At 40.7% G+C, this 21,669-nt stretch overlaps 2 protein-coding genes across 2 annotated transcripts in view; one reads left to right on the top strand and one right to left on the bottom strand.

Annotated features, from left to right (window-relative positions):
• Positions 1–11,873, bottom strand: part of LOC137501890 (glutathione S-transferase-like) — a 52,603-nt gene extending 40,730 nt beyond the window's left edge. The window contains exon 1 of the mRNA XM_068229035.1: positions 11,652–11,873. Within this exon, the coding sequence (XP_068085136.1) occupies positions 11,652–11,787 (136 nt within the window). The 5' untranslated portion in view covers positions 11,788–11,873. The remainder of the gene's footprint in view (positions 1–11,651) is intronic.
• Positions 1–21,669, top strand: part of LOC136879389 (glutathione S-transferase-like) — a 363,810-nt gene that overhangs the window by 129,382 nt on the left and 212,759 nt on the right. The gene's annotated exons all lie outside the window — the stretch shown is intronic.

Raw genomic sequence — 21,669 nt, 5'->3', positions numbered from 1 at the left:
TTATTTATTACCGCTGAGAAAGACTTATGTTGATTAGGCCTAGACCCTTGATGTAATGACGCCCAAGTCGGACCAAATACTTGAGCGTAGGCTGCGCAAATTATAGTCTATCATTAGAGTCAACATTGTGTACTCGTACACGCAAAGCGGTGAAGAAGTGATTGTAATCCACAAATTCTACAGAGTTTTCCAGGTACGTGGAGTCGACGCCAGGATCAATCAACCTCGGCTCACTGTTGTCATGATGAGCTAAGCAGCGGAGACACTGCGGCCACGTTGGCCGTGGTGAATGGCACCTAAATGCAAAAGATAAGTACGAAAATCCATTTCTAGGCATGTTCCGGTAAAGCTAATACATTAGGTTCGGGAATTTTTCATTATGCCTCATAAACTTAAATTTCAGTCACTTTGGCTGGAAATTTGTCTTAATTCCGTTAAAGGTAAATGTTTGGCTGAGGCTGGGATGCATGTACAGTATTTAGCCCAGGCTATTTGTACATATATATTATAGTTAGATATGATCGAGGGAAATGTTAGGAGTTACGTAGTCATTGAATTTGCTAGTGTAGTGTTTTCTGTGTTATTTCATGTCATTATATTTTTAGAGATATTCGGCTAAAAGTCCTTATTTTCAAGCAGGCTAGACGCCTTCTGCGTTGGTTATATTTACGTGAGTTTACAGCATAAAATTATTCAGGTTTCTGTCTATGAATGCGGAATGTATTATTTCAGCTACTACTAGAGCTGCAGTGACAATATGTACATCGTTGGGACATAAGAGGCTCATTTAATGTAGTAATAAGGCGAGTACGTGAAACTAGCAGGGGATTGAACGAATGATACGTAAAGTGAAAGGCTTGAAATGCCAGAGGGATGATTTTGGGGACAAGTATATGTAATTAGGCAAGATATGCCTTGTTTTTAATGAGAGCTGTGTCTGAATATGATATAATTAGTCGACTGTGGAGTTGCAAAGAATGCACTGGTCGAGCGGAGAAAGAAATGAATATTTGTTACCTCCTGGGGAGGTGTTGTACAGGCACTGGCCTGCCTCATTGAGCTCCATAGATAGTGAAAATGTCCAGCTGACAGAACTGTTTGTTCCCCTTGTGGCCAGAGATTATGTAAGGAAAATCTCGTTAAGTCTCCCAGGCTACAACCTCTCCTGCCTGCGAATATTTGTTTTCTTTTATTACAACTGACTGACTGAAGGCACGGAAATATGGGAGACCATTTGTGTCTGCTTGCAGACGCATAACCAACGTAGCCTGCTGATGTCGGGTTCGATCCCTGATATCTCTGATTTACTCGTGTGTTGTATATATGTACGTTTTTCCCACATATGTGATTTTGTTGTGTTCTTTGTGATTTTGTTGTCATGTATTGTTTAATTTGGGTTTATCAGCTCGTTAGCTGAGTTTTATTGATAACCAGTTCTGCATGAGCTCATAGTAGATTCAGTGCTAATTTTAAGTTAGATTAGAGAACCGCCTTATGCCAAAGTGATTACTCATGTATATCCGCAATAGCCGGAATGTAAATATAGTTTTATAGCAATTGTACCAATGTATTAGCACTTCCCGGTTCATAACATGAACGATTTACTTCTTCGATGCCCACGGGCAATATGGATATCCGTACTTATCTAGCGCGATTACCTTTTAATACATGTTTTTCCCTTGTAAATTGACATTGTAATTTAAATTGATTCGGGGTCGTTGCGCACATTTGTTTACCTTTTGTTATTTTTCTATGTAATCTGATCATTCATGCGTATATCGCAATTTTACGACTATTTACGGTCGATTTGTTCTATTTTATTTCAATGTTTCAAGTTACCATGGACCACTTTTTATGTTTTTTTTATGGATACAATAAATGCACCCTATCCCTTATTTTATGTTCTCATTTCAAGCTATATCACCATTTTCCTGTCAATATACTCTTTAGTATAAGTTTAGTCAGAAATTGTTTTGGCCCATTTTTATCGGACGTTTACTACGCGCTCTCCACCCCCTGAGTTAGTCGGATCGAAAGACAGGATATGGTGCAATATGATATGATCCCACCCCACAACACGATGGAACGCTCTTACTGCTGGTGGGATTCCACGATGAAGAGGAAGAAGATGATGATGAAGGATGAGAAGAAGAAGAGGAAGAAGAATATATATTTTTAGCTGAATATGAGTCAACACTTATTAACATTCTGAACCACAAATGAAACTGAATTTTTTACCGAGACAGTCATAAGTCACTTAAGGTGAAGTTAATCCAGGTAAGTTCAGAATTATTCTATCTTTTCACATTCCGAATGTGATTCACTGTATCAGGTTTCCACGAAATTATCCTGTTAGTGAAATCACCATTATCATTTTCTACTAAAGCTTGAACAAAATCTTGAGAGTAGAACGAAAGTTTTCGTTTCACTGCCGCCATTTTCTGGTGGTTGTATCTTCCGGAGATTTGCGAGACGATGGCAACCCAATAGCCAGTTCCAAGATGGGTGAGGCCGAGACCGTAATTTATCAGACCGTAATATCGAAACCAATATGGTGGACGTCGTGGGCGCAGCAGGTGCCGACTGATGAAGGTTAGGTAGCACGTAATAACTTCATTTCAACGATAAACCCCCGCATATCCATAAAATAATAATAATAATAATAATAATAATAATAATAATAATAATAATAATAATAATAATGTTTTACGTCCCACTAACTACTGTTCACGTTTTCAAGATGACAGAATTTTATCCCGCAGGAGTTCTTTTACGTGCGTAAAACTACCTATACGAGGCTGACGTATTTGAACACCTCCATTTCAAGATTTATGTTAAAGCGTACTTAGAAGAAAATAATTGAAATGATGTACATTAAAGGACAAGTACCTAAGAGGATACTGAAGATAAACACATACATACATGTAGTTACGTCAAATCAATTCCTTTAGCATCAGGTACATTACGAATAACACAACACTGACATACTGAAATGTGCAAGTAAATAAATAGCAGACGCAATAGACTTCTTTGTGATGAACAACTTTGACTAAATAAATAGGAACAAGCCTACTTAAGAGAGAACAGGTAGAAAATAGAAAGTAATATTATGTAAATAGCAGTTTACCTGGTAAGTTTGCATGCTGTTGAGCTTAAGACCCTTGCGGATATTCTGCTTCGCTCCTAAGTTGTCAGTTTTGCTCATCTTTATCTGTTGAATGTGAATATTTTTATCAATGTCCTTGGAGACTTTTTGTCATGCAGAAGTTCTGAGTAGTTTTTGACATAAATGATGGTCAGGACTTTAATGCACTTCTTCAAAAATTTTATTGATGGCATGCAACACTTGCAGACATAGTCAGCATTACTTAAGGTATTTTCATCCATTTGGAGACCTCGTTTCACTTCAGCATCTCACTGTCTGTCTAATTTCAAAAACTGTGGCTCATATTCAACACTGATAAGGGCTTGGAAAAGGCAATACACATCAAAATTCAGGGATAGAAGGAAAGCTGAAGGATGCTTCAATCCACCTCTGTTTAGCTGAGTGAAGTAGGCCTATGAATAAAATTCCATATTATCGCAATCAACACTTTCATATATGCACGTTGTCAAAGAGAAAAAACAGAGACTTGGAAGGATCAGCTGGATTACGGACACAAGTTTTAGGATCCCGCCGCTTAATAGCTCAAACATGTTTCTATTTGTTCGATGATTATCAGAGACTAAGCACACTACATCAAAGTTTCACGTGAAACCTGGAACCAACTTCGAGCTATGAGAGTTGGAAAATGCAAAGAGTCATATGTGCCAACTATATCTCGATACACTTAACTCTCACTTCGTAACTCACCCAATATACAGTAGGAGTCTCAACCTCAAAATCATATCCATCTAAATAAAAGAATCAGTGACCCTACAGAAAACGAACATAATTTCTCTTTTCACCCTGTGAGTGAAAATGATGTAAAGCCTACTTTGAATTAAGTTAAGTCACAAGCTAAAGGAGCAGATAACATCCCAATAGGCTTTATAAACAGATTATTGGCGGGGTCCTACCAATTATTACCCAAATTGTAAACTAGTGTCTCACCACAGGGACGTTTCCAACTGCATGGAAGGATGCTCTAGTAACCCCAATATTAAAGCATACCACAGCAAATGCGCCATCGGATTACCGGCCTATTTCGATTCTTCCCCCTCTCTCGAAAGTTCTTGAACGAGTTGTACACGAGCAGCTAATAGAATTCTTAACCAGACATTCTCTTTTTGACCGATTGCAATCTGGCTTCAGAAAGGGACACAGTACTACGACTGCACTTCCTCGGGTAACAGATGACATGTGACTAGCAATGGACAAACGGCAGATGACGATACTGACACTCCTAGATTTTACTGGTGCATTCGACACGGTAAATATGAACAGAGACCGAGCTCGATAGCTGCAGTCGCTTAAGTGCGGCCAGTATCCAGTATTCGGGAGACAGTAGGTTCGAACCCCACTGTCGGCAGCCCTGAAGATAGTTTTCCGTGGTTTCCCATTTTCACACCAGGCAAATGCTGGGGCTGTACCTTAATTAAAGCCACAGCCGCTTCCTTCCCGCTCCTAGCCCTTCCCTGTCCCATCGTCGTCATAAGACCTATCTGTGTCGGTGCGACGTAAAGCAACTAGCAATATATATATTCTTCAGAAACTTCAATTAAAATTAATCCAAGCACTACTATTCCAAATTTTTGACTACTGTGATACGGTACTAGTCAATATAAATGCGGAACAAGCTTTGAGGCTTCAACGAGCACAAAACTCACGCCCTTCCAACTGCGACATGACGCTCATGTTACACCATATTTCAAAACATTGGGATGGTTACGCATAAGTGAACGAAGGAATTTTCACCTAATGACACTTGTTTACAAAGTGCTCTTGACGAACCCTCCTACTTACCTATCTTCTAATTTTCGTTTCCTTTCCTCATTCCATGAAATTAGTACCCGTTCTGGTTCCCTACTTGAAATTCCAATAAATCGAACGAGTTACTACAATAATTCCATTTTAGTTACTACATCGAGACTCTGGAATACACTCCCAATGGACATTTGGCACGTTACTTCATTTCATAAATTCAAATCTGCTTGCCGAAAGTTTTTCCTGGGAATATATAAATGAGTTGTGTGAGTCATTGTGTGTATGTTGTGTGAATGGGTTTTCTTCATCTATTATGCACATTAGCCATTATTCTTATTACTACATTTCCTCTTTATAGTATTGTTATTAGTATTTTCACACTAATTGCCGTACTGATATGTAAGTTAGAATTATCTGTCCGTAGTATTATTTCTTTGTAGAATTTCTATGTCTTACTTTTATGTTTACATTTTTAAATTTTATTGCTTGTAGTGGTTAAGTGTAAGAGAGGGTCATGAGCCCTAACTTCGCCACAAATTTAAGTCAGGAATAAATAAATAATAAATAAGTGAAACTCTCAAAACTATGCGGCCGTTACATAGTGACACAAAACTCTCCTCTTCATGTTGAGACTAGCAACGACCATCCTTCCACATAGGGCATCCGGCCGTAAAACAGGGCCAAACCCACATGCATATTCTCACAATATATTCTCACGTCCGCACAGGCGTGGATGAGCGGTAGAATGAGAGAATGGGAGAATTTCCAGACTAAAATAATCGAAACGGCGAAGGACCTAATCCCTCTTCGCAAGAAACCATCCTTGGTGGAATCAAGAATGTGAGACCGCACTAGAAGAAAGGAAAAAGGCATTTCAAAACTACAATTGTAACAAATCAGAAGAAACACAGAAGAAATTCTTCGAAGTTCGCAAGCATGTATCCAAGATTTTAAGACAAAATAAACGGAAATACGTCAATGTCCAACTGAAGTCAATTGAAGACAACTTCAAAAATTACAACACACACGATTTCTACAAGACCTTTGCGAACCAAATTAAAGGATATTCCCCACAGAACCTTTGCTTTCGGAAGCAAGAAGGTAAACTAGCCTTGACAAATAAGGGAAACTGCCAAGAATTAGCTACATATTTTTCACAGCTTTTAAATTGTCCAGAACCCAAAAAGAGATTCCCGAAAGTACAGCCAGAAATCATACCGGAAAATTCGTCACCACCAACTCAAGAAGAAATTTATTCACATATCAAGAAACTTAAAGACAACAAAGCATCAGGGGAAGACGGAATTGTAGCTGGACTTCTGAAAAATTTAGGCCCAAAATCACTCAGAGAAATTACACAAATAATCCAAAACATTTGGCAAACCGAAAAGCTCCCGGATGACTGGAAGATTGCTCTAATCCATCCACTACATAAAAAAAGGCAGCAAGTTAGACGTAAACAATTACAGAGGAATCTCACTTGTATCAGTCACATACAAAATACTATCAGCCTGTCTCTTGCATAGAACACAACAACAATTAGAACCCAAATTAACAGAATTTCAAGCAGGATTCAGACCAAACAGGTCATGCCCAGAACAAATTTTCAACCTCAAAACCATACTTAAACTACGAGCCCTCAGACAAAAGCCTACAGTATGCACATTTGTAGATTTCAAAAAGGCATATGATTCGATAGACAGACCCTCACTATTCCAAATTCTAGAAGAGAGAGGACTAGATCCCAAAACCCTAGAACTCATAAAACAAACACTAACGGGCACAAAATCTAAAGTGAAATTTATGGGAGAAATTTCAGAACCCTTCGACATTCAAACAGGTGTGAGACAAGGTGATGGACTCTCTCCTATTCTGTTCAACGTCGTCCTAGACAAGGTTATGGAAGAATGGGAGAAGGAACTCAAGAAACGTGAATCTTGGAAACCGATCCGATTGGGCTTTCCCCAAAACAACCTCTACGTACCATACCTCGCATTTGCGGACGATCTGGCGATTTTAACAGAGGACGAGGAGACTGCCATCAAGCAGCTTGAGATACTTAAGGAATCTGCAGAAAAAGTGGGACTACAGATTTCATTTGAGAAAACTAAATTCTTCTGTTCAAAGACAGATATCACGAGCCTGAGAACAAAATACGGTAAAATCGACCGGGTCTCGTACTTTAAATACCTCGGAGAATTCATCGAACCGACAGGCCTTGAGAAGATCTCACAGCAAAACCGTCTCCAAAAAGTCAAGAAGGCATTAGGGTTAGTTCAAGACATCTACAACAAAAAATGCATGTCAAGACAGACAAAAATTCGGCATTACAACACAGTCATAAAACCAACAGTCCTTTACGCAAGTGAAACATTGTCACTTAACAGTAAACAAGAATTAGAAGAAATAAAAAAGCAAGAGAGGAAGATCATCAGGAAAATCCTGGGAGCAAGATATACCCAAGATGGTTACAGGCTACAATCAATCAAAATAACAGAAAAAGTTTCAAACATTGAAATAGACATTAAGAAAAGATGAATGAAATTCTTTGGACACCTCACAAGATTACCAGAAAATCGACTGTCAAAAAGAATATTAAATTATGTTAGCTCACTTAAGAATTCAACGCCTTGGCTGGACGAACTTCGAAAGGACCTCAAAAACGCAAACATATGTGCAACAGACATTTTAGAAAGAGATACCTTCAGACACAAAGTCAACAAGTGGGAAGTTACATCAGAGCAACCAAAGCGAAAACAGTGCAGACCGAAATGGTCGGAAGAACGTAAACAAGCCTTCTCAGAGAGAATGAAAGCCTATTGGAAAAACAAGAAAAACCCAAAGAAAGCTTGATTGAGTTGTTTGCTTAACGTCTTCTATTATTGGGAGAATACGCTAATAATAATAATAATAATAATAATAATAATAATAATAATAATAATAATAATAATAATAATAATAATAATAATAATAATAATTGTACCGGGAGGTACACCTCAACGACGCGCATTCAAAATAAGCGTCTTAATGAATTCTTCTATCGGTCGAAAGGTGAAACTGAAACTACACGCACTTGGAACTTTAATCAGATGTCACCGCTGAAATATTAAGTAATTGTTTTGTTGTGAAGTTTCCTAAACTGACTGAATTTCTCCTTGTTTTGTTTTGCTATACATCAAGAAGTTTGGACATTTTTCTACAGATGACACTACCAAAAAACTATGATCATGCACCCTGGTGCAAGGTGAAAGAACTTATAACTTTAAAAAATTTCATATTTCTAGTTTTTCCATAACTGATCTATGTACATTTATTTTTGGGTTGGCAATTCTTCCTATTCTTTCCGCCAGTTTTGAATATAGCCAATCACTAATTTTTGTAATTAATTTTCAACCAATCCAGGATTTCTTGTTCACGTTGATTCTGCCAATAAAAATTAAGTGTGTGTGTCCTGATTAGCCTTGAATGATCTCGAACCTTCTCTGAGGGTTTATAAACTGCAGCTTTTCACGTTTCCTTGTCATTTGATCACCGTCTTGTTGTCCGGCTCCATGGCTAAATGGTTAGCGTGCTGGCCTTTGGTCACAGGGGTCCCGGGTTCGATTCCCGGCAGGGTCGGGAATTTTAACCTTAATTGGTTAATTTCGCTGGCACGGGGGCTGGGTGTATGTGTCGTCTTCATCATCATCATTTCATCCTCATCACGACGCGCAGGTCACCTACGGGTGTCAAATAAAAAGACCTGCATCTGGCGAGCCGAACTTGTCCTCGGACACTCCCGGCACTAAAAGCCATACGCCATTTCATTTCACCGTCTTGTTAAGTGTGTATGCGTTGAGGCAGGAGGCGGGGCCGCCTCTTTCGTCGGTCAGCAGAACATCTACGAGGGCAGATCAGAAAATAAGGTGCACTTCCCAGTTATGGCCATTTATTACACCACCTATACAACAGCAACACGACTATAACGACATACACTGTAACGTCACTTTTCCACATAGTTTCCAAGAGACTCCAAACATTTCTGCGAACGCACAACCAACTTGTCGATGCCGAATGCATATAAATTTCCTCCAGCGTTCTGCAACCACTCGGAGACAGCGGCCTTCACCTCCTCATCGGTCTGGAAACGTCGACCACCGAGCTCCGTTTTGAGCTTACCGAACAGATGAAAGTCACATGGCGCTAGGTCGGTAATATAGGGTGGATGTTGCCAGACCTCCCACTTGAAACGCTGCAGCAGTTCTCTCGTTTGGTGGGCCTTGTGAGGTATTGCGTTATCGTGCAACAAAATCACACCGGCGCTCAATTTCCCCCCGGCGCAGCTCTTTAATCGCTTTACGCAACCGGTGCAACGTTTGACAATACGACACCGCGTTGATCGTCGTTCCTTTCGGCATGAATTCCACGTGCAGCAAACCCTCCATGTCAAAGAACACTGTCGCCATAACCTTATCGGCTGGCCTTCTTTTGTTGTGGTGATAAGGGGTGCACCCATTCCATTGATGTTCGCTTCGTTTCGGGGGTGAAGTGGTGGACCCACGTTTCGTCGCCTGTGACGATTCGCCGCAGAAACCCGTTGCCGTCTGCGGTATAGCGTTGCAAAAATGCCAGGGAGGATTGGAAATGTTGTCCCTTGTGCTCATCGGTGAGAAGACGTGGGACCCATCTTTGACACAGCTTACGATATCCAAGGTCCTCGTGAACAATGGCAAACACACTGCCATACGACATGTTCCGCTGCGTCGTGATTTCTCTCATTTTAATGCGCCGGTTCTGTCTAATGATCGCATTCACAGTGTTGACCTTTGCACGGGTCCTGGACGTTGCGGGCCTGCCTTCGCGATGGTTGTCCGTGATATCCGTGCGTCCGACTTCGAATTGCTGACACCACTTTACGATACAGATGATACCTTGCCGGGAAATGGCCCGCTCCCCATACACAGAACTAATTTCACGATGAATGTCCGTGCAATTCTTCCTTTTGGCCCATAGGAATCGGATTGTCGCACGCACCTCATATTGGGAGTGAACGTCCAGTTGACGCGCCATTGCATTTGGCCGCTATTCACACAATACTAGACGAGACACCACAGCGACCTTCCTAACAGACGTGTGGGCAGTGTCTGTCCCTTTCTCAACTGTGGCCACTTTTGCGACACACAGCGCGCTGCTGCGGTGCGTTAGTGCAACTAACCTTTTGATCCACCTACGTATAAGGTAATGGCCACAGAACTTCATTCTTTCTTGCTACCTCCGCAGCTTTAGTCGAGGGGAAGGTCCGAATCTTTAGTTATGTAACCAATTTTTCAAAAATGTAAATCTTCTTTTGGCTAATGTAAAAATTTCATAAAGCTTTAACTGTAAATCTGGGATAGAGAGTGAGTTACCCTCTCGAGCTCCCCTTCATCTTGGTTTGAAGTGACTACGTGTTTGTAACTGGTTTTCTTCCTTTCCTTAATGCATTAATTTAACCTTTATTCGTGTCACCTCAGTAGCTTGGGATTAACCCCTGTATCTCTGGGCCAAGAGCCCCGTTAGGATTTTATTCTTCATTATCTAGGAGTGCAAGTGTACGCCTCCATTCATTTTGTGTTTGGGGCCAGTTATCTAACCTGTTCTTTTTCCACGAAGGCCCAGTAGGTTGGGTAATAAATACTTCTGTAAAAGTAATTTCAATGGTAAATTGTGCCTAGATAGGCCAGAGAGAGTAAAAGATGTGTGTAATGTTGCCTTAAGTGGGCGGTTAAAATTGGAGGAATGTTGGAGAGCCTGTAAGCTCTTTTCTAAGTTTACTGTAATTTTGAGGAGTGCCTCTGGAAGGCGGTAGATTTGTTGGAGCAAAGTGCTCTTGAATTGGGGGATTTCTACCTTGAAATTGTAAATTTGTAAACTAGAGGCTCAAAGCCCGGAATCTGTAAAATTCGCTAATCTTGGATTTTCCTAGTCTTGTTTCAAGATTGATATTTGTACCTGTCATGTTGTTACGTTCACTAAGTGAAAAATGTTAAATTTGTTTTCGGAGAAGAAATATAACCTTTTAAAGTCTTAATTCAATTTTGATGTCGTAGTTAGACCCATTTAAGCCCGCACCTTCTTTGACCTCTTTGTGCTCTACGGGTAACCCCATAATAATAATAATAATAATAATAATAATAATAATAATAATAATAATAATAATAATAATAATAATAATAATAATAATAATAATAATGATAATAATAATAATAATTCTGTGACCGTTAAACAAAGTGATAATGTGTATTTTTATTGGACGAACAAACAGTGAAAATTGTATACCCCTATGTTGTGTAGTTTCTGTGATGAATGTTATTTTACGTGAGAAACCGTAGTTTGGAGGTGACTATTGCTGAAGTTTAACGTTACGCTTCACTGACCTCATAACAAATGATAGGCACCACAGAATTCACACTTAATAAAAATTACGAACACCTTCTGATAGTAGATCACTTACAACGTATCAGTTCAAATATATTTTTTCAAGATGTTCCACGGAGAACAGTTTTAAGGCGTGGTAACGACTGCTCAAGGATATTTAACTTGCCCTAAGCCTCTGGATATGACTTTCAAACAAAATACTGCTTAATCCAATAAATTAGAGTACAAACTATCATAAAATACAAACATGTGAAATTCGGCATACTTGATCTAAACTGCCACTGCCCGACAGCATCTTCACGAATCGGACTGTCAATAGAAACTGTAATAGATGTTGTAATTCACTTACTTGACTTGAATTTAGGCCAGTCTTCCAGCTTGATGCGGTTGTCTTCGAAGTCGGCACCTCCATACGAGAGGAGGTAACGGATGGGCTCGCCCACCCCCCTGAAGTCGAAGTATGTGAGCTTGTACTTGGGGGCCATGACTGCTGTTAGCTCTGCTAGCAGCTGACTGAAGCCACCTCCTCGCCAACACCCAGCTGATAAAGCTGCCGCTAGCACCAACGTTATTCAGCAACTTCTCGCGAAGTTCACCTACCTGAAGGAGCAGAAGCAGATAACAGTTGCTGGGGGGATTTTCTGCTAAGTAACTGCAGGTGCATTATGCAAGCTTATGTAAAAATCCGTCATGGACGGAGGATGGTTGTTATTATCTTAATCACATACGGGTGACTCAGTGAATACAGATACATCATCAACAACAAACACATGCCACACCCGCCTGACCTTGGATATGTCTTTATTTCTCGAGGAGATAACCAAGAATACGACTCTTGTTTTATTTTCTTTACGTCGCACCGGTACATATATGTTATCAATCAATCAATCAATCAATCAATCAATCAATCAATCAATCAATCAATCAATCAATCAATCAATCAATCAATCAATCAATCAATCAATCAATCAATCAATCAATCAATACTGATCTGCATTTAGGGCAGAAACCCAGGTGGCAGATGCCTATCTGTTGTTTTCCTAGCTTTTTCTTAAATGATTGCAAAGAAATTGGAAATTACTGAACATCTCCCTTGGTAAGTTATTCCAACCCCTAACTCCCCTTCCTATAAACGAATATTTGCCCCAATTTGTCCTCTTGAATTCCAACTTTATCTTCATATCGTGATCTTTCCTACTTTTAAAGACACCACTCAAACTTATTCGTCTACTGATGTCCTCCCACGTCATCTCTCCACTGACAGCTCGGAACATACCACTTAATCGATCAGCTCGTCTCCTTTCTCCCAAGTCTTCCCAGCCCAAACTTTGCAACATTTTTGTAACGCTACTCTTTTGTCGGAAATCGCCCAGAACAAATCGAGCTGATTTTCTTTGGATTGTTTCCAGTTCATGAATCAAGTAATCCTGGTGAGTGTCCCATACACTGGAACCATACTCTAGTTGGGGTCTTACCAGAGACTTATATGCTCTCTCCTTTACATCCTTACTACAACCTAGGTATTTACAATGATCCCCAAATGGAACTTTCACCCCATCAACGCAATAAATTAAAACTGAGAGGACTTTCCCTATTTGTGAAACTCACAACCTGACTTTTAACTCTGTTTATCATCATATCATTACCTCCCGCCCATCTCACAATATTATCGAGGTCATTTTGCAGTTGCTTACAATCCTGTAACTTACTTATAACTCTGCACAGAATAACGTCATCTGCAAAAAGCCTAATCTCCGATTCCACTTTTTTACACATATCATTGGTATATATAAGTAAACAGAAAGGTCCAACAATACTGCCCTGGGGAATTCCCTCTTAATTATTACAGTTACAGATAAAGGTTCGCCTACTCTAATTCTCTGAGTTCTATTTTCTAGGAACAGAGCCACTCATTCATTCGCAATTTTGTCTAGTCCAATTGCACTCATTTTTGCCAGTAGTCTCCCATGATCTATCCTATCAAATGCCTTAGACAGGTCAATCGCAATCCAATTCAATTTATCTCCTGAATCCAGGATATCTACTATATCTTGCTGGAAAACTACAAGTTGAGCTTCAGTGAAGTAACGTTTCCTAAACCCAAACTGCCTTCTATCAAACCAGTTATTAATTTCTCAAACATGTGTACTATAATCAGAAAGAATGCTTCCCCAAAGGTTACATGCAATGCATGTCAAACTGATTGGCCTGTAATTTTCAGCTTTATGCATATCACCCTCTCTCTTTATACACAGGGACTACTATAGCAACTCTCCATTCATTTGGTATTGTTTATTCATGCAAACAATAATCAAATATGGTTCAGATATGGTACTATATCCCAATCCATTGTCTTTAATGTATCCCCCGAAACCTCATCAATTCCAGCTGTTTTTCTAGTTTCCAAAATTTGTATCTTACTGTAAATGTCATTGCTGTCATAGGTAAATTTTAATACTTCTTTAGTATTAGTCACCTCCTCTATCTGGACATTATCCCTGTAACCAACAATCTTACATACTGCTGACTGAATACTTCTGCCTTTCGAAGATCCTCACATACACACTCCCGTTGTTCTTTAACCTTCGCCTGTTATCTAGTCGCAGGAAAGTAGCCGACCTTAGATTCCTTTATAACGCTGTTAACGGTTTATTTCGTTCTCCTGAACCTGCATCCTTCTTTTCCTTACATATTGCAACTCGCAAAACCAGGACTAATCCGCCTCTTCATATTCCGTATTCCCGCCTCTCTCTCGTTCAAGGAAGTTTACTTATCCGTATACCAACCCTCCTTAACTCTTTATCTTCTGACAGGAACTTGGACGTTTTTTCTTCTATGCCTCCTTTAATCGATTCTTCCTTAACTTAACCTAGTTCATTTTCATCATGTTCCTTTTTTTTTCTTTTCTCATTGCTGTCTTCTCTTTTGTACATAATGTAATATTTATTTATTTATTTACTGTACTTTACCATTACTTACGTGTTATATCTGTATTTATCTTACTGTGCCTAGCTATAAGTTCTCCTCTTCGTTTTACGTTCAATCTTCAATTCTCCTCGTTGTTTCTTTTGCCTTTATATTTTGTTCTTAATTGTTGTGTCTCTATTGTTGTTTTGTTAGTTTTTAATTTTTTCCTCTATTTTTATCATTATATGTTTTTTCCTCATTTTTCTTCCACTTATTTTTTTATGTTTGGCTTGCGATACTCCACTGTAAATATATTTTTCCTTTGCAGAACTCTGTAATTCGGATTATCGCTGTTTTGTTTCCAAAATAAATAAATAAATAAATAAATAAATAAATAAATAAATAAATAAATAAATAAATAAATAAATAAATAAATAATGATTCCTGGAATATCCTTCTTGGAAACATTTTCTGCCTTAAAGTACCTATACATACGTTTCTAGTTTTCACTAAAATTTGTACGGCCGCCAATTATGCTTCACTGCATGCTATTCTTAGCTGACTTCTTTGCTAGAATCAATTTCCTAGTAAGTTCCTCCAATTTCTCCTTATTTCCACCGTCATTTGTAACTCTAATCCTTTCCAGCCTGGACCTCCTTCTTAGTCTCTTTACTTCTCTGTAATAATATAGTGGATCTTCACCATTCCTTACCACCTTTAAAGGTACAAACCTATTTTCACATTCCTCAACAATTGCTTTAAACCCATCCCAGAGCCTGTTTACATTTTTATTTACATTTTTCCAACGATCATAGTTACTTATTAAAAACTCCCTCATGCCTATTTTATGAGCCATATGGTACTGCCTGATAGTCCTGAGTTTAATATCTTCTTTCCTTTCACATTTATTTTTAACTACCACAAAAACAGTTTCGGTCTTATGGCGACGATGGGATAGGAAAGAGTGTGAGTGGGAATGAAGCGGCCGTGGCCTTAATTATGGTACAACCCCAGAATTTGTCTTGCATGAAAGTGGGAAACCACGGAAAACCATCTTGAGGACTACCAACAGTAGCGTTCGAACCCAGTATCTCCCGGATGCAAGCTCACACCTGCGCGCCCTAAATCGCACGGCCGACTCGCCCGGTCCAAGAAGACGACGACAGTGGTTTTCTCGGGTAGGGGTGGGGAAGCCCGCACAGTCCGCGTTGTCATCAACACAAGCCACATCGCCTCCGACAGACTTTTATGAGAAAGTGACAGTGGTGCAATATTGGGGGCGCGGGTGAAAATACTAAAGTAAGTATCGGCGTGTCTCCTACTAGGCAGAGATAATGTGATGAGGTATCATAGCGGTGGAGTCAGGAAAAAACACACAGGCAGAAATAGAAAGATGCCTACACGTGAAACCTAGCAACGACGACAGGGCAATTGAGCAGTGCTTTCATAGGCAGCGAGCAGGCTGCTGATTGGTCACAGTAGGTGCCAACTTAGGAATTCAAGAAAGGGTTCCCACATCTAAATCAATATTACTCCACAATACTTAGGGAATTAGCAACTAGGTGACACAGGGAACGTAGAGCAAAGCGTTACCTATTAGAACAGAAAGTGGAGCCGAGTTCAACGAACTCCCGCTAGATGGCATTGAAGGAGATGACTGAGTGGTCAACTAAATTATTATTATTATTATTATTATTATTATTATTATTATTATTATTATTATTATTATTATTATTATTATTATCATTATTTATAAATAAGGAGCGTGATTGAAATTATTTAGCAGATGAATTTGCTTTCTTCTCTTCCTAGAATCTCTCCATCCTATCGTTGTTAATTTTCTTCCGTCCATGCAGTTGGGTTTTTCATCAAAATTATGTTTGTTCACCAACGTTCTAAATCTGGGCCTGTCACATGTAATTTCACCTCTTATGCTGATTTCTTGATGGTCTTTTTATGTTTCTATTATCTACTTATTATTGACTTTTAGTGAGGAGGCATAATTAAATACCTTGTTAGTCCATTTGTAGTGAAGTACACGACACACTGAATCCGCTTTAGCTACACTTTTATTCTACACGACAATTATCGTTACACAAATATACAAAAACAGCTCACTCCATCTTTACTTTTTTCTGCTGCTGCTCTCTCGGCAAAGAAAGGTTATCTACGGCTTTTTAGTTTGGTCAAAGTCCACTAGGGGCGCTCAACACGTTCTTTAAATATGGTCATAAAATTTCAGTCGTCTATTTTCTAATGGTGTCTGATATTTACTCAGAATGCTGATATAATTTAGGAACTCTTCTTTTCATTCACACTCCTACTTTCCTAACGATTTTCCTTTCTTGTTTTATTCCGCCCCCATTGACCAATGTTTCTGATGCGTAGAAAGTTTCAGGCTTAATTACGCGTTTTAATTTAGCGTTCCAAGATATTGATTTTTATTGTAACCTGTTTCATATGATTCTATAGGATTTTTGTAATTTAGTATTCTCTCTCTTTGCTTCACGATTTAATCCGGATGTTTGGATAATTTTCCCCAAATATTAGAAATTATTTACCTGAGGAATTTTACCAAAATGAATTACCAGAGGTTATTTTGTGTGTAAGTATCGACGAGATCCTTTCATGTATCGGGTTTTCTCAGATGAGATTTGGAGTCCAGTTTTAGGTGCAATTGGATGAATTTTTTGCAGGGATTGTATTGCTTCTTGCCTATTGGTGGATAGAATTACCAGCTCCTCTGCGAAGGCCAAACATTTGATGTCGATTTTATCTCTATCTTGGCGATATTAATCCCTTTTGTTTCCTTTTCCCAGGTACGGACTATTTTCTCTAGCATAAGTGTTAAGCTAATCCTGAAAACACAGAAGTGCCACAAGAAATGGTGCACGTGTGGAGAGGCGGGATGGCCACGACTCTACATCTCGACGTTCAGGAGACGGAGAGGGGCTGGTTCCCACTGTCGTCCGTCCTGAGAATGGTTTTCCGTGGTTTACCATTCTTCTGCTCTAAGGCGAATGCCTGGATAGATCCTTTTGTAGTCCTCAGACGCTTTCCCCCTTTTTTCTCCTTCGCATCAGCTTCAAATCTCCTAGCCAGAGAGAGGGAGCCATTCTCTATACCTACAGGGTACTGTAACCGTTCAATACCATGCTAATATTCATATCACGAGGCCCAACAAGTAATATATGCCATTTTCCGCGTTATTCTACGACATATGTGGTCGTAATAAGCACGAGCAGCGCGGCGCTGCGCTAGCTCAGAGGGCGAAGCTCTAACTACGCGCACAGAGGGAGATAGATCTCAGTACAGCGGAACCTTGAAATTATGCTGTCTGTTCACCGAGCCAGATGGACAGAGCATGCCACGCGCAAAGAACGCCCTGGTCAAGAGTATTACGATCGCCGAATCTACTCTACATATTCCTACCTTGTTTACTGCTGCTCGCTTCTACTTCCTTCTCGCCGCACCATGCACCTCACTCACCTGTCGTCTACTTGACTGATTACACCATCTTCGCTGCACTCCGCTGTGCCTATGCGCTGTGTAACCATGTGACATTATGTTTCTAGAACTCACTGGCTTGTAGCCTGCGTTCTTTTTCTGGAATCTTCCTCTCTACTATATATTGCTCTCTCCGCCATTCCACCGTTGGGTCGGGCTTCGTGGCGGAGTGGTGGACCACACACTAAAACAGTGCTTATTGTAATTATGTCAATTTCATCTGGACTCTATCTACGGCGACTCGGTGAGCAAGACTTATAATATTTATCTGCATTTGAACTCAAAACTTTCATTCGGGCTATTGCCTGCTGTAATACTTTCTTCTGTCGAGTGGTTATGCTTCCCTTTAAAAACTCATAACTTAGACCGCTTCTATTCACGCACTGCGCTACGGACGATTGTAAATTATTTTCAGATGTCATCCTAGATCTATGCTATTTCTAAACTTCAGCAATACCCGGTGAAGAAAATCCTTTCCCCGTCCTAATACTCATCCTACTTCCCTTCCCCCTCCCTTTCACGCTTTTTCTCTTTCAGGGTTCTGTTTCGATGTATATTGTACACTTCCAATTTGTTCAACAGGCTTTCCTTTCATGTACCATTGGATAATTATTTTTCTTCTACTTGCAATTATTTATCTTGTTGTTAAATTATAGTTGTTAAATATATATTCTATTTCGCATTGTTATTGGCCTAGCTTCTTCCTTACTGCGCGATTTTCCTTGATTTATACTACTCCTCATCATCATTTATTATTATTATTATTATTATTATTATTATTATTATTATTATTATTATTATTATTATTATTCTAGTACGCTGAGCTCTCTACTGTATCGCCATATATCTTTGCATATTCCTCTGCGTACTTCTGATTATTTATCGTTACTTGTACTTTTGTCTAAACACGCTACCACCCCGACTGTTATGGTAGCGCTATATTATAGTATGATAGCAGAGGTCCTCCCTCACTACAAGAGGTAGAGTTTGTTTTACTGGATTTGACTTGAGAACTGGAGATTCTCAGCGATTTCACTGTATATTCAGGGATGCCAACTCACTATGTTCGCGCCTGAATAATAATAATACAAATTTTGGTACAAGCTTTAGAAATTTACGAGTAAGGACTCTTTAGAATCAGCGTAATTGACACTATTTAATGATGTCAGAAGATATACTACTTAATGAACGTGTGGGGATCACTACACTTACTGCGTTGCCAGATACACAAAAACACAACATTAAAAAGAACTGCATTTTTATTCTGCACAGAAATTTACACTGTTTTTCCTACAATACCGTCCATAGATTACATTAAGTAGTAAGGCACTCGATGTATTTGTTTACTACCTATCTTTATCATAAGTGTCAGCCATCTTCTTATAATCATGCTGCCATGGAAAGCATAAAGAAGACGGCAGCTTACACGCTTTCACCGGCGTTGCCTAGTGTGGCGAGGTGCAGCTGCTGCCCTTTAGGTTCCTCTGGCGGAGGGATGGCGTGGTTTCGCCAGACCGGTCCCGCACGGAGTCGAGATAGTCACGGTTGAAAATAGTCCGGGAACCTAACTCTTTGGCCTAAGCGAGTTCTAGGTGCCAAGTCGCGGGATAGTGGAGCACTTTTAGGTGACGGTGATGTTGCGGCTGTGTCACTGTGGAGAGTGTTCTCTGGGCTGTTGCGATAATCCTGAGTGGTATTTTGTCCAGGTAAGGGTGTGTTATCAGCCAAGAGGAAACCAGGTTTTATCAGATCAATGCTGTCGCGGACAGGCTTGCCTCTTATCTACACAGTCAGTGTCCTATCACTTCGATCTAACACTCGATGTGGGCCAGTGTATGGCGGCGGTAGTGCGCCGCGGACCGTGTCATCACGTAGGTAGACATGAGTACAAGTGTTCAAGACCCTGAAGATGAAGGTGGAGTGTTGATCATGTCGTGATGCTGACAAGGGACGCAATCGACTCATTTGTTGGCGGAGTCTGACTACGAAGTTTGAAGTGTCATCGAGGCAGTTGTTTGTCATGGCACAGAGCATTTCTCCTGGAAGTCGAATTTGTTCTCCGTAGACTAGCTCTGCAGAGGAAGTACCAAGATCTTTATGTACACTTCGGATAACAAACAAGGCACTTTGTAAGGCTTGCAACCAAGACATATCAGGATGGCACATGATGGCTGCCTTAAATTGACGGTGGAAACGTTCTACCATGCCATTGGCGCAAGGATGCCAGCTGGTTGTTCGAGAGCGTGAGGTTCTGGTGAGAATCCCCAGGTTTCGGAACAACTGAGATTCGAACTGTCTGCTTTGGTCGGTCGTGATACTGTGTGGTGATCCAAAGTGAGAGATCCACAAAAGTTTCGGCTGTGATACGTTCCATTGGTCAGACTTCTGGCCAGCGGGTGAATCGGTCCACTGCTGTCAGACAGTATCGGTAATTTCGAGCAGGAGGGAATGGGCCGATGATGTCCAGATGGACGTGATGGAAGCGAGCAGACACTGGGGTAAAGTTGCCAATTGGAGCGTTGTTATGGCGCGTGACATTCGAGCGTTGACATGCCTGACAAGCTCGTGCCCATGTACGGCAGTCTTTTTGCATGTGGGGCCTTACGAAGCGTTCTGATGCTAAACGGTTGGTCGCTCTGGCACCAGGATGACCTAGACCGTGAAGACAGTCAAAAGCTTGTCTGCGATAAGGTGCAGTGATAAATGGTTTGGGTAAACGCCTTGAAGTGCCGCAGAATAAAGTGATGTTGGTTGCTGGTATCCGGACTTGCTGAAACCGAAGTGCTGATTCGCGGTTCAACAGATCACGGAGTTCTGCGTCCCCTTCCTGTGATCGCGCCAAAGTGCAGAAGTCCAAGGTACTGCTAGCAATTCCGTTGATGCGAGACAGTGCATCTGCGACTACGTTGGAGGAGCCTTCAGTATGCTGAATGTCCGTTGTGAACTGAGCGATGAACGATAACCGGTTCAGCTGCACGGGTGAAAGTTTGTCCTGACGTTGCTGGAAAGCGTAAGTCAGGCTCTTGTGGTGTGTATAGATTGTAAGCTGCTGGGCTTCCAAAATGTATCTGAAGTGCTGCACTGCTTCATAAACTGCAAGCAACTCTCGCTAGTAGGCTGGCCGTTCGGTTTGCTTCGGAAATAGTTCCCTAGGGAAGAAGGCTAGAGGCTGCCAGGCATCGTCCACGTATTGCTGGAGGCTAGCTCCAATAGCGTTGCTGGATGCATCTCTGAACAATCCCAATGGTGCTTCCGGATCGGGATGTGCTAGGAGGGTAGCTTGAGCGAGGCTTTATTTTACTTCGCATCCGGGAGATAGTGGGTTCGAATCCCACTGTCGACAGCCCTGAAGCCCTAAATAAGGCCACAACCGCTTCCTTCCCATTCCTAGACATTTCCTGTCCCATCGTCGCCATAAGACCTATCTGTGTCGGTGCGACGTAAAGCAAATAGTAAAAAATAGCTTACTTTACAGGCGGCAAAGGTGCGTCCCATTTCTGGTGTGCAGGGTATCTGTTGAGAGCCCCGAAAACTGGATACAGCTGTGTGCAGTGGAGCCTGGTACTCCGATGCTGAGGGAAGGAACTGGTGATATAAATTGTTCATTCCCAGGAAACATCTGAGATTACGTGCAGTTTTTGAGAGAGGAAAATTCTGCAGAGATGTGATGCGTTCTGGCAATGGTCGTGTCCCTGTGTCGGAGACTTCGTATCCGAGGAAGGTGACTCTCGGATATACACTCTTGGTAGCGTTAATGAGGATGCCATACTCAGAGAGGCGGTGGAAGAGAGCTCTCAGTTGGCGCCTGTGTTCTTCGGGACTCTTAGAGAAAACCAAGATATCGTCGACGTACGTAAATGTGAAATCCAAACAAGATAGTACTTAGTCTGAAAGATTGGACGAGCATTGCGTAGTTTGAAGGTCATGAAAAGAAACTAAAAGAGTCCAAAGGG

This window comes from Anabrus simplex, chromosome 8 (genome assembly GCF_040414725.1).
Source record: "Anabrus simplex isolate iqAnaSimp1 chromosome 8, ASM4041472v1, whole genome shotgun sequence".
NCBI lineage: Eukaryota > Metazoa > Arthropoda > Insecta > Orthoptera > Tettigoniidae > Anabrus > Anabrus simplex.
This window is presented reverse-complemented; position numbering and strand designations above follow the sequence as displayed.